The following is a 12926-nucleotide window of genomic DNA, read 5'->3' on the forward strand; positions in this document are numbered from 1 at the left end:
CATAAAAAGTTTCTTCTTATAATAAAAGTAAAAAACTTTTACCGATACAACGATTTTGTTCCAGAAGTGCATGGTAGTATCAAAAACTTTCCAACTTTTAAATTAAAAAGTTTGAACTTTCTACGAATATTCACCAACGCGAACTTTTAATCCAACGAACGATCTTTTTAAATTTAGAGTATTTTTTCTTTGTGTGTGGGGCAAATCCAAGTGAAATTCTATTGAATCCAAAGTGAACACCATGTGATAACATAATGAAAATAATCTCGCTTGCGAACAGCTGATTTCATATGATAACCACATAAATGTCACATGAAAAACACATCTATATCAAAGGAAAGGCATGGCAAATTATCGTGTGTTTTTTTGGAGCAGCTCACGTGAAAAAGCACATGAATTTGCTATGTCAGATTTTTTCAGTGTTGGCCAATCTGTTTGACTTGACAATCTGTACTGCGTATTCGGCTTCTGCTTTTGCAAACTTTTAAAATCCTCATTTTCATACAGAAACAGCGCGGTACAGATCTTTGACCACCTCGCAAAAACTATCCCATCTTTTTCACACCGGGCTTGTACCACATGCAAAACGTCAACACAAAACAACTGTCAAACTGTCAGACGACGCACACACAAAAAGGACAAAATGGCAGAGTGAGCAGACGTCGCAGAGAAGAGTGTTGAAGAGAAGTAAAAAAACTCCGAGTTCGATTCTCCGTGGAAAAATTGCTGAAAATCCGTCTGGTCAAAAGTTCCGTCGGTTTCGTCGCGTGTGGGACCACTTTTGGTGTATTTCCGGTCAAGTTGGGGTAAACGGTAAAACTGGAAAAGTGTTGGGGACAAATTGTGACCATCAGCGGAGAAGAAGTTTGTCGTATCATCTCCCGACTCTTCCCCCTTTGATTTTGCTGTGTGTTGCCTCCTGAGGAGAGGAATATGTAATTAGGCAAAGGTTATTCAATAACTTCTGGAGGGACCGGGATTTTGTTCCGGCGTCAGCAGCTGGCAAGCCCGTCTGGCCTGGTAAACGTGAAAAAAATGAAGCAAATTTAGTTGCGTTTCCGGAAGACTTCAAGTGAGGTAAGTTTGATAGCGTTCAAGTAATGTAAGTGGCCTTGGTGGATCAGAGTTGGATGATTTATGAGGTGGAAAAAATGGATGAATTTGTAATGATTCGATAAACAGACAAGGTGACGCTCAGAATTGTCATGGTGTAAAATTGATTTGTTTGAAAAAAATACTGTGGATAACATTATTTAACTAAATTATATTACTTTAAAAATAAAGTAAACGAAAATATTTATAATTTTTGTATCTAGTTTATTTAAAAACTTATAATTAATGTGAAACATAAACTATGTATTTCGAAACAATATTTAAATTTATTAATCGAGCAATTCTAGCTCAAATCAGGAATTTTCTGGTACTTTTGTACCCGACCCTCTCCGATTTCAATGAAACTTTCTAGACATGCTATCCTAGGCCTATATAAGCCATTTTTGTGTGTATGGTTATGAATATGTATTTTAGAAGGGCGAAGGTTATTTAAAAATATTTTTGTTGGTTTGTATCTCGAATCAGTAAAATCATTTACTAAAACTGTTTTTTTGAAAAGTAGTCTAAACGTCAAAATTTTCTAAAACTGACAGCGGGAATCGATTTCCCAGACAATTTTACATAAAAGTCTCCATATTTACCATTGTCCTATGTCCAATCCATGTGAAGATACACTGCCGTTCTACGCATAATTGTCCCATGTTCAAAAAATGGCAACTGAGAAAAACGCGATTGAAATTTTTCGACCGATTTCTGAGTTTCTACGCATAATTGTCCCGGAGGTCCCTATTCGCCCCATACGTCCCTAATTTCCCCAGTTAGCAGTTTATCACTCTAACTTGTGATCATCTTGCTATACAATAGGTACACACAACATAATGCTTCGTAAAACTATCGAGCTGTCAAATCTGCAACATGGAGTTAAACTTTCTGTGAAGTTGCTGTAAAGTTTTCCATGGCACTGCGAAAAGTTTAACTCCATGTTGCACCCACACACTCTCACTTTTAATTTCTCGATTGATTCCGGGGAAGAAAATACTTGGTGGGACAATTATGCGTAGAAGTGGGACAAACAGACCCGAAAAGTATACGTCAAACTAAAATTAAAAATGTTAAAAAGTCAGAATCGTCCAAAAATTACGTGGGACAATTATGCGTAAAACGGCAGTACAGCGGCTTTAAAAATAAAAATGCTGAAAAATAGGTTTTTTGGTGGTTTTTCAGTCTCGAAAATATTTTTCCCGAAAAGCTCGTCAAATTTCCCCTTACTTTGCCTTTGACAGCTTTTCAATTTGACTCGTTTTAATCTTTACGTAAGCTTATTTAATATCCAGGCATCTACCACACTGACAAAAATACACTACAATACTTGTTCGGTAACTGGGCTGAAAACGTAGCCCAGTCACCGAATGCTGCTCGCTAACTGGGCTGAACGAAAAAGAAAAGTTTGAAAAAAGTTTTTTTATTTATTGAACATGATTTTTGTATCCATTAACCCCTCAGTCATTTCGATTTGTTTTGGTTTTTTGACGTTTGTCTGCAATTTAACTGGGCTACGGCCCAGTTAAAAAACAGCCCAGTTAAACAACGCCCAGTTACCGAACAACTTCTGTATTTCAGTTATGAGCAATGTAATTAAGCCTATATCTGTAAGCCCATACATCGAATTGAAATGCTGTCAAAGGCAAACTTATGGGAAATTTGACGAGCGCTTTGGTAAAATATTATCGAGACTGAAAAATCAAGTCTGTCATATTGAAATTGCCAAAAACCACCAAAACTAAAACAACTGTATCTACACAAGACTTTTATGTAAAATTGTCTGGGAAATCGATTCTCACTGTCGGTAGTTGAAAATTTTGACGTTTAGACCACTTAAAAAAAAAAAACAGTTTTAGTAAATGTTTTTTGTATTTTTTTAGGAGAGACATACCATCCTGCATTTTTCGTGAGTCTTTTTGTAACATCTTAGGTTAATTCCTCAAAAATTTCGAACGAAAAAAAAAATCGTGACATCACCTTAAAATTTAACTTTTAAACCAAAAAAAATGTAAAATCTCATAGAATTGGCGTGTATATTTCTTTCAGTGTCCAAGCCCGTCCAATTTCATACAAGTTTGTCTACGACCACTTTTTGATACGATGCAACGGCTTCGAGATACAGTTATTTTTAAATTACAAAATACAAAAATGTTTTAAAAAAATCTACGCTTTTCTCAAATGTTATTTTCGAGTACAATTGGCTCCATATAGAGTTATCTACGTGCGCATGTATTGCGTGTACGGACACGAAAAAGATGTCTGAGATTTCAAAAAAGTGTCCACGAAGTTTATGGCTGTTTCCTAAGCATTTTTGCTTACCAATCCAAAGGACGGGGTATCGAAACCCGCCTAGAGCGACTTTGATTTTCCGTTCATATTATATTCATCATTTCAAATTTTTGTGTTCTTAACATTCTCGATAATGAAAAAAAAACTTTCTCGTTGGGAGCATATCATGGTAATCGAATCCAGAACCATTCGCTTAAAAAAAGACCACCTGAATCAGTCAGCCACGGCTGCTCCCTTTGATCGGCTTAGTTATACAGTAAAGAAAAACAAAGTCCTATGTTAAAAGAAACTTAGTGGATTATTTTCTTTTTAAAACTCCTTAAATTTGCTGCAACGGACAACATATTCCAGACTCAACGTAAGCACACTTGCCTCCACCGTCAACATGATTCGGCCACACTTTGAGCCGCAACCGTCGCCGCTCGACTACCAGCACCATCATCAGCAGCAGCAGCACCAACAACAACAACAGCAGATCCAACACCAGGTGCAACAACAGCAGCAGCAAATTTCCAAAATGGTCAGCAGTCCACCGCCGACCATCGTGGGAACTCCCAATGGCACGACCATGTGCGTCACAAAGCTGCTCGTAGGCCTGGATCATGCTCCGATGGCGTTCAACGTGCGGCAACGGATAATCGGGGACGGTGGGACAAACCTGAACTATATCCGGTCGGAGACGGGAGCGATGGTCACGTTGCGGGGTCGGGGTTCGCTAAACATTGAGCCGCAGACGGGCCAGGAAGCGATGGAACCGTTGCACTTGTACATAGAACATCCCACGTTGGAGGGATTGCAGAACGCAAAGCAGCTAGCCAAAAATCTCATCGAGACGCTCCAGGAGGAGTTGAATCTGTTCCAGCAGCAGGAACAGCAGCAGGTTCCGAAGCAGAGTTATCAGATTATTCAGCAACAGCCGACGCTAGTCCAGACGACGCAGGTGCAGCAGATGCCACCGATGATCCGTGCCCAGCACGTGGCCCAGCCAAACGGGATCATCCATCAGCCGCCGCCGCCAGTTATGCCGCCGCAGAGCTTTGTGCAGAGTCAGCCGCCACCGCAGACGCAGATCATTCAGCAGCAGCCGCCGACGATCATTCAGTCGCACGTGCCAGTTCAGATTCACCAACAGCCGAGCAATATGGTCATTTCGCAGATTGCTAACGTAAGCAATCCTCCGCCGGGCGCGCAGATACGGCCACCGATGATGCAGATTAAGACGGCTGGACCGCCCCACATGTCGCAACCACCGCCCAGCATTCAAATTCCCCAGCAAGAGGCTCCCCAACAGATCCTGGTGAACCAGGCGCCACCTTACCAGGTTCAGTACATTCAACAGAGTCCGGCTATTCAAACCAGCAGCGGACCACATCCGACGGGACAGGTTACGATCCAGCACGTCATCCAACAGCCGCAGCCGCAACCAATTCAAGGAATTGTGCAAACAACGCTTCCTCCGCCCCAGTTTGACCAGTTCCAGCGACCTCCCCAGGGCCAGCAGATCATCACCGTTCAGGGCAGTGCCGCTTTTATGGTGCCTCCGCCGAACATTATCCACCAAACTGTGGCGCCACATCCTACCCAGAATCAAATTATCGTACAGTCACAACCCATCATCACTCACCCGCCGCCAAGCGCGATGCCCCAGGAACTGGTCCAAACCATGGCACAATCGGCACCCCTCGGACCACCCCCGATGGCGCAAGTCCCGATGATCATGAACGGAGCCGACGACAAAAAGCCCGGCGAAATTCAAATCAAAACAGAACAGATCAAGCTCGAAGATGGACCTCCTCCAATCCTCACCCAAATGCCCAAAACTACGGTGATTCCAGTTTCATCCACCATGGCGAACATCACCCTCAGTCAACCTCCGCCCCCGATCATGTCAGTTCCCCCGCCAACGGTGCAGCACATCGTCGGCAACACGATCATAACGTCCCAGCCAAATCCCCCGATAAGCCACGCGGCCATCCCCCAGCAAATCTACAGCCAGATCCCGGTCTCGATCCAATCGTTCCAACCGTCGCACCAGCAAATCCAGCAGATCAACGGCAGTACGCACTTTGTCGTCAACACCCAGCCCCAACCGTGGCCCCCGAATGGTGCCGTTCCGCCGCCCCAGATCCAGCAAGTGCCGGTCAGTTCGATGCAAAACATCCAATTCGCCACGGCGCCTCAGCAAATGCGCAACCCGAACGAGATCCAGATCATCAGCTCACCGGCGACGATCATCAGCGCGGCCGAGTACCGACCCCAGCAGCAACAGCAGCAGCACATCATCACGACTAGTGGGCCATTCAACCCGCAGATGCAACCGCCACCAGGTAAGGGCGCGTTCGTCTACATCTGTAGAAAGAAAAAACCAACATCTTCGTTTCTCCAACAGGCGTCCAGGTGATCCACACGGTGCCCCCGCCCCAGCAGATCATCACTAGCATCCCTCAGACGGTGCAGAGCGTGCCTCCGCCGCCGCAGATCATCGAAGCCTCGCCACACCATGCGGTGCCGCCACCCCACTCGGCAACGCACCAAATCATGACCGCACACGGGCCACCGCCGCCTTACACCACGGTGCATTACACGATGGCGCCGCACGATCCGAAGGTTCGTTGTGCCTACCACTAGATCAAAATCGAAATCTATGTTATTTTTCCGACTTTCAGCTGTTGCAACCACCCATGGAGATTCAGCACCAGCATCCGCACCAACATCAACATCAACAACACCAACTACACCAGCAGCAGCAGCACCAACAACAACAGCAACAGCAACAACAGCTCGGAATGCGACCTGGGCAAAAGCGGAAGCACCCTGAGGACGATGCGCACCGCAACATTCCGCCCAAGATGGGAATGGGGTGAGTTGAACACTTGATACGAATTGTGAGAATAGTTTTGGGATATTTTGGTTGTTGATATCAATGTGACTCCTCTAGTACTAAATTTAAAGTGATATTTATTTTGGTTATCATCATAACGTGATGCGCTTACGAATCCAGTTGTAAAGATAAATCCTAGCTGGTTTTAGGAGTCCCATTGATATTGAGATCTAATATTTGTTGAAAGATAACCCATTGTTGTCTATTCGCTGCTTACATCCTGTAACTTTGTATAACTTATTGAAAGCAATATATATTGATGGCAACATTGCTCCGGTTTTAAGATAAACGGTTAACGAATGGTCCCTTTTCAATTATTAAACATTTCATATTTTCAGATAAGACCCTCCCGGAACTGTAAGGGCGTACCCTTGGAGCATGGTGTGGAATTAACGTTCTCAGATATTTTTTATTGTTCCGAGCACCAGCTGAATTGTCTCAAAATATTGAATTGACCATTGTGGCACCCCCTACAGCGTGGTACAGACCCGCAATGTTATTTCATATTTTCAGATAAATTCAGACAGTTTGGACAGAAATCGGTATAGGATAGTTAGTCTCTTCAATTTTAATTCTTAGGAAACTTGTTTATTATCATAAAAACTTGTTTCAACAGCATTTCTATTTATCCTACGTTTTCTTTAGAATACATATTCAATCGAATTCCTTGGTAAGTATCAATGTAACAGCATAGATTTTGCATCTCTAGCGTAGCATGCGAAACGAGGTGACGGTTTATTCAATAAGCTATTCAAAGTTGGCCAGCAGTAGGAGTTTAGACCAGTTATTGGGAGGTTCAGCGCTCACCAGCAGACGAACGAGAACGGCCTACGACTCATCGATTTCGCTACCTCCCGAAACATGACCATACGTAGTACCTACTTCCAGCACACCTCCCTATACAAGTACACCTGGAGATCACCAAACGACACGGACCATGTTTTCATCGATGGTCGGCACTTTCCGTACATAATCGACGTCAGATCCTACCGTGGCGCGGACATCGACTCGGACCACTACCTGGTGGTGGCAAAGCTGCGCCAATGCATGTCTGAGGTCAACAAGATCCGGTACCGTCGCCCGCAGCGGTATAACCTGGAGCGACTCAAGCACCACGAGGTCGCTAACCAGTACGCGCGGGAACTCGAAGCTGCGTTGCCTGACGAGGGTGAGCTTGCCGAAGCCCCTCTGGAGGCCTGCTGGAGCCATATGGAAGCAGCCATCAACGCAGCGCCATCGGGTACGTGGACCGAGTTCGACGGAACGGCTGGTTCGACGAGGAATGTCAGGCGATTTGGGACGAGAAGAAAGCAGCGCGGGACAATACCCGTGGGAACAAGGAGTCGTACAAACAGTTGCGAAGATAGCAAACCCATCTCTTTCGGGACAAGAAGCGCCGCCTGGAAGAGTTGGAGTGCCAGGACATAGAACAGCTCTATCGCTCCAACAAAACGCAGAAGTTCTACAAGAAACTTAGCCCCGGACTGGTTTCATGCCGCGAGCCGAAATGTGCCGGGATAAGGACGGAGGCATCTTGACGGACGAGCGCGAGGTGGAAGCAGCACTTCGACGAGCACCTGAACGGCCCAGAGGCGGAGTACCAGGGCGACGGGAGAAACGACGTCAGCGGTGGTGGACGGCGAGGACGAGCCAGCACCCACGATGAGGGATGTTAAGGATGCCATCAAGAGGCTGAAGAACAACAAAGCCACGGATAAGGATGGTATCAGTGCGGAACTCATCAAGATGGGCCCGGAAAAGCTGGCGACCTGTCTGCACTAGCTGATTGTCAAGGTCTGGAACACAGGACAGCTACCGGAGGAGTGGAAAGAGGTAGTAATATGCCCGATCTGCAAGAAGGGGGACAAGTTGGAATGTGAGAACTATCGAGCTATCACTATTCTCAACGCGGCCTACAAAGTGCTGTCTCAGATCATCTTCTGTCGTCTGTCGGAGCGAGCAAAAGATTTCGTTGGGACGTACCAAGCCGGTTTCGTGGAGGGGAAATCGACGACGGACCAAATCTTTTTGCTACGTTAAATCCTCCAAAAATATAGCGAGTACCAGATCCCGACGCACCACCTGTTCATCGATTTCAAAGCCGCGTACGACTCGATTGATTGCGAAGAGCTATGGAAGATCATGTACGAGAACGGCTTTCCCGGGAAGCTGATCAGACTGGTGAAATCAACGATGGATGGGGCACGGTGCAGCGCGAAGCTTTCGGGTGCGATGTCCGACCCGATCGAATCGCGCAAGGGACTGCGACAAGGTGACGGTACACGATTATCAATCGGTCCAGCCAGTTCATCTGCTATGCCGACGACATGGACATAGTTGGCAGAACGTTCGAGGAGGTTGCTAAGAGGTACACCGAATTGAAGCGGGCAGCGGAGAAGGTTGGATTGAAGGTGAATGTGGCTAAATCGAAGTATCCGCTGGCAGAATTAGCCGAGTCCCTTAGAGTTCGCATAGGACTAAGCGTGCGAATGACGGGGACGAGTTCAAGGTCGTGGAAAAGTTTGTATACCTCGATCTTCCTTGCGTTTATAGTGCACCTTGTACGAAACGCTGATAAGGCCTGCCGTTCTCTACATGCACATAACACTGTTGACGACTTTCCACCGACGACGGAGCCAGCTGCAACCGCCGTTCAACACCGATCGGATGTAGCTCAGCAATACAGCACGGACAGCGCGAATGGTATTCCAAAATAATTGGTTTGGTATGTACTAAACAGCACTCATTTTTCTCTAAATATTGGCGCCGGAAAAATCCAAAATGGCGTTTATAGACTGTGAATGTGTAGGGGAACGATGTTGACAAGCTGCAGCGAATGTTGGGTCACAATCGGTAATTTATCAGTGACTACGCTGAATAAACGCTACTTTGGTAAGAAATTGTTGGAAGAACCTTAGCTGACTCTGCCTCATTTCTGATTTTATAAAGTTCCTGAAAAATCGACTCTCCAATCTCCGAACTAGAAGATCTGTTATGTTATTGTAACTTTGTCGAATGTGTGATACCAAGTGATTCAAAATTCAGCGAAAGTGCAGTAAGATCTCCTCCTCCCTTTGTCATGGTTTTCCCTTATTGCGGCAGTTGGTGGTGGTGCGGATCCAACGACTAGCGTTTTCGATGGCAAGAGCGGTGACGGTAGAACCATACCGGGAGTTGCTGAAAAATAGATAACCACCAAATTGTTGTTTAGTTTAAGTTTTCCGATCGCTTTCCTTATCCAACGTTGGAGCTACTACATTATCCGAAAAAGAGCGTTTCGAAGGTCAGCAGGAGATTTTGTCAAATTTAAATGTATTGAATAACTATACGAGAAAAGTTGAAATTGTAAAGCTGTCAATATTTGGAAGAGGTATCCTTGAGTTTTAATTTTTATTGTTCTTGGTATGGTTAAAAAAAAGTCGATTAACTAACATAAAAAATATCTCAAATTTCTTCTAGGTCGTCATGGTACGTATTAAATCACTAAATTTTCAGGAGCAATGTTGCCATCAGAGTCACCCCACTGTATTTTAAAATTGATATTAAATACAACTATCAAATGCATTAAATAGAAACCACCCACCCTAAGCCTAAGACTAAATATTCACCCAAACATTCAAATAGGATGAATCACAACAGCATCAGCAGCAGCGGCAACATCAACAGCAGTTCCGGCCCCGGGTCGGCGATGAACGTGATGTCCTCGGCAACGTCGACGGCCACGGTCGTCACGACCTCGTCGACTTCCGGCGGTTTAATCACATCGCAAATTTCCTCTGCATACTCAACAGGTAGTGTATTTTTTTCTGTGGTACCATGCAAAATCTATGTGTGATTTCAATATTGCCAACGGTTTAAGTTAATAAGCTGATCAGCTCATCGATGTCGTCGCCAAGGATTTTATTTGTTACATAATTTATTTTAGCGTGTAAGCCTCCTTCCCTTTTCCAGGCTGGATTGGTTTCATCAAGCGGAATCGGCAGCAGTTTGTTCCTAGTGAAATAATTTTAGTTTTTATTTCTAACACTTTATCAACTTTTAGCGCGCTTCTCACTTTAATCGCTTTAGAGACTTTTTTGATTGGCCTATTTAATCGATTACGATTACAATTTCTAAACTAAACTCTGCTCTTTTTGATGAGACATAATTTTGTAGAATAAATTCTTTTTCAAAAATCCGAAATAATTCTAGAACAGTCTCCTAGTTTTAAATCTCTCGTTTTGTTTCTCAGTTCTTTAAAGACTAACTTAAGGACTTACAATATTAAAAATAATCATTGTTTTTAGATAAATTTGTTTCAGTGTTTTCTTCTACAAATCGCAATAAAACATCAAATTTGAAAAGCAGTAAAAGTATTAAGGTTAAAGGCTTCAATTTAATTAAATTGATTTAACAATTCTAAGGAACTTGCAGTTGTTTGGTGTTATTATGAACAATTCTAAAATGTTATGTCTAAAAAGAAGAGAGAGTCCCGTCGAATTTTCCTATTTCAAGACCTTTTGTGGTCAGTAGCATTCTTAATACGAATAAGTTCCTTGTAGATCTGGCCAGTTCTATCGTTTCATAACCTCAAAAAAAAACTCTAGTTTAAGTCTAATAAGAAGCTTCACACCATAAATTAATTCCAAACTCTTCAAACAGGTAGAATAAAGGCGGATCATCGAACATTACTGGAAGTTTTTGAACGACTATCGATATTATATAAGAAATCGATTAAAATAATCGCATAAACAATTTCATTTTTTTACAAACAAAACTAACTCTATTTCCTTTTCCTTCTCCTCCCCATTTACGTCTTCCCGTACCTCCCCCTCCCCAGATGAGATGGCCCGGTTGGAGTCTGGACCTAAGTCGGGAAATGAGCAGCAGTCTGGCGGCAACGATCACGAAAACTTTTGCAACGTCGGTGCCGGCAGCAGCAACTCCAACAATAATTCCAGCAACAATAGCCAAGGGCCCAAACATGGCCAGGACAGCGGAAGATCGCCCCGGTCGGGTTACCGCATGAACCAGCCATACTACTCGAACAACAATGGTGGCGGAGGCCAGAAGGGCAACCGCAACTGCAACAACGGAAGCTACCAACTCAACAACTATCCGCGGACGTACGAAACGACGGCGCCGCCACCGCCAAAGTGGTGGTAGAAAGGGGCAGCTGCTAGAAAAGTCGCCGTCGAGTAGGACGGCGGGGCGATTGTAATTTATTTTTTTGAATTGTTGACCTCTTTTTTTCTGAATAACCCCCTCTAGAATTCTAGTAAAAGCTACCGCGAGATAACTTGGGTGAAATCCCCGTCACCAAGAAGTGTGCGGTAGGACATTTATTATATTCATAGAGTCTGTGGGCGCGTCTCATGTGTGAACGGAGGACGTAAAACGCTTCTTAACCAAAATATGCGCCCCCTGCGTTAGGGAATCTGTACATATGTGAAACTTGATTCATTGATCAAATGTGTTATCTGAAAAAAATATAGATATTATTTTTGCCGAAATTTAACGTGTGCGTTTTTCTGTGTTGGAAAGAAAGTATGTAAATATAGAAAGTTTAACTTAAGCCATCCCGGGCAGACGGTAATAACAAAATTCATGCCGTTTCAATAACAAATACTGTTAAAATAACAGAAAATTTTATGCAATCCCGGGCAGACGGTAATAACAAAATTAATAATATTTCAATAACAAATCCTGTTAAAATAACAAAAAGTGGTATTATTTTATCCTGAAGTTCAACTTCAAGAAGAAAAAATAACAACAGTTTCTGATAAAATAACAAAATTTGGTATTGAAGTGATATTATATTGAAAATGTTTAATAACACGCTAATAAGAGGAAATGTTATACATTTCAAAAACTCTCCTAATAACAAAATTTGTTATTCGTTCGGTATACTGACTTAGAAATAAAATTACCATAAATCGCACAAATGGAAAAGTTTCTAAGTGTCCATAACACAATCTGTTATTTTTTTTTCTTTTGTTAAATATGTTTAGATCTTTGGGTAATTTTGTCTAATTTCGTCGGGGTCATTATTTTGGCCATGAAATTGGGTCCTTAAGCTAAAATTATTCTAAAAAGTTGAAATTTTGGAAGTTGATTTTTTTTAATTATTTGATATACCCCCCCCCCCCCCCCCCTAAAGGAAGGACTTTGCTAAAATTGGCTAGAACTATGGGATAATTTTGACCAATTTTGTCGGGGTCATTATTTTGGCCATGAAATGGGGTCCTTAAGCTAAAATTATTCTAAAAAGTTGAAATTTTGAAAGTTGATTTTTTTAATTATTTGATATACCCCCTAAGGGATTTTATTAAAATTGGCTAGAACTATGGGATAATTTTGACCAATTTCGTCAGGGTCATGATTTTGGCCATGAAATGGGGTCCTTAAGCTAAAATTATTCTAAAAAGTTGAAATTTTGAAAGTAGATTTTTTAAATTATTTGATATACCCCCTAAGGGACTTTGTTAAAATTGGCTAGAACTATGGGATAATTTTGACCAATTTTGTCGGGATCATTATTTTGGTCATGAAATGGGGTCCTTAAGCTAAAATTATTCTGAAAAGTTGAAATTTTGAAATTTGATTTTTTTAATTATTTGATATACCTTCTAAAGGACTTTGTTTAAAATGGTTAGAACTATGGGATAATTTTGACCAATTT

The 12926-nt window shown here is 42.8% G+C and overlaps 1 protein-coding gene across 2 annotated transcripts; it reads left to right on the plus strand.

Moving 5' to 3' along the window:
- Positions 1-629: 629 nt before the first annotated feature.
- Positions 630-11762, plus strand: LOC120415225 (uncharacterized). 2 transcript variants are annotated; one of them, XM_039576680.2, is made up of 6 exons: positions 630-1077; positions 3736-5711; positions 5774-5991; positions 6051-6244; positions 9890-10056; positions 11085-11762. In XM_039576680.2, exons 2-6 carry the CDS (start codon positions 3770-3772, stop codon positions 11408-11410), a joined length of 2847 nt encoding a protein of 948 aa, XP_039432614.1. In that variant the 5' UTR covers positions 630-1077; positions 3736-3769; the 3' UTR covers positions 11411-11762. The 2 variants fall into 2 exon arrangements, with proteins under 2 accessions (XP_039432614.1, XP_052563905.1); XM_052707945.1 differs by lacking the exon at positions 9890-10056 and having other exon boundaries at positions 11085-11204.
- Positions 11763-12926: the final 1164 nt, after the last annotated feature.

The sequence above is a fragment of the Culex pipiens genome, chromosome 2, assembly GCF_016801865.2.
Source record: "Culex pipiens pallens isolate TS chromosome 2, TS_CPP_V2, whole genome shotgun sequence".
Taxonomy (NCBI): Eukaryota; Metazoa; Arthropoda; class Insecta; order Diptera; family Culicidae; genus Culex; species Culex pipiens.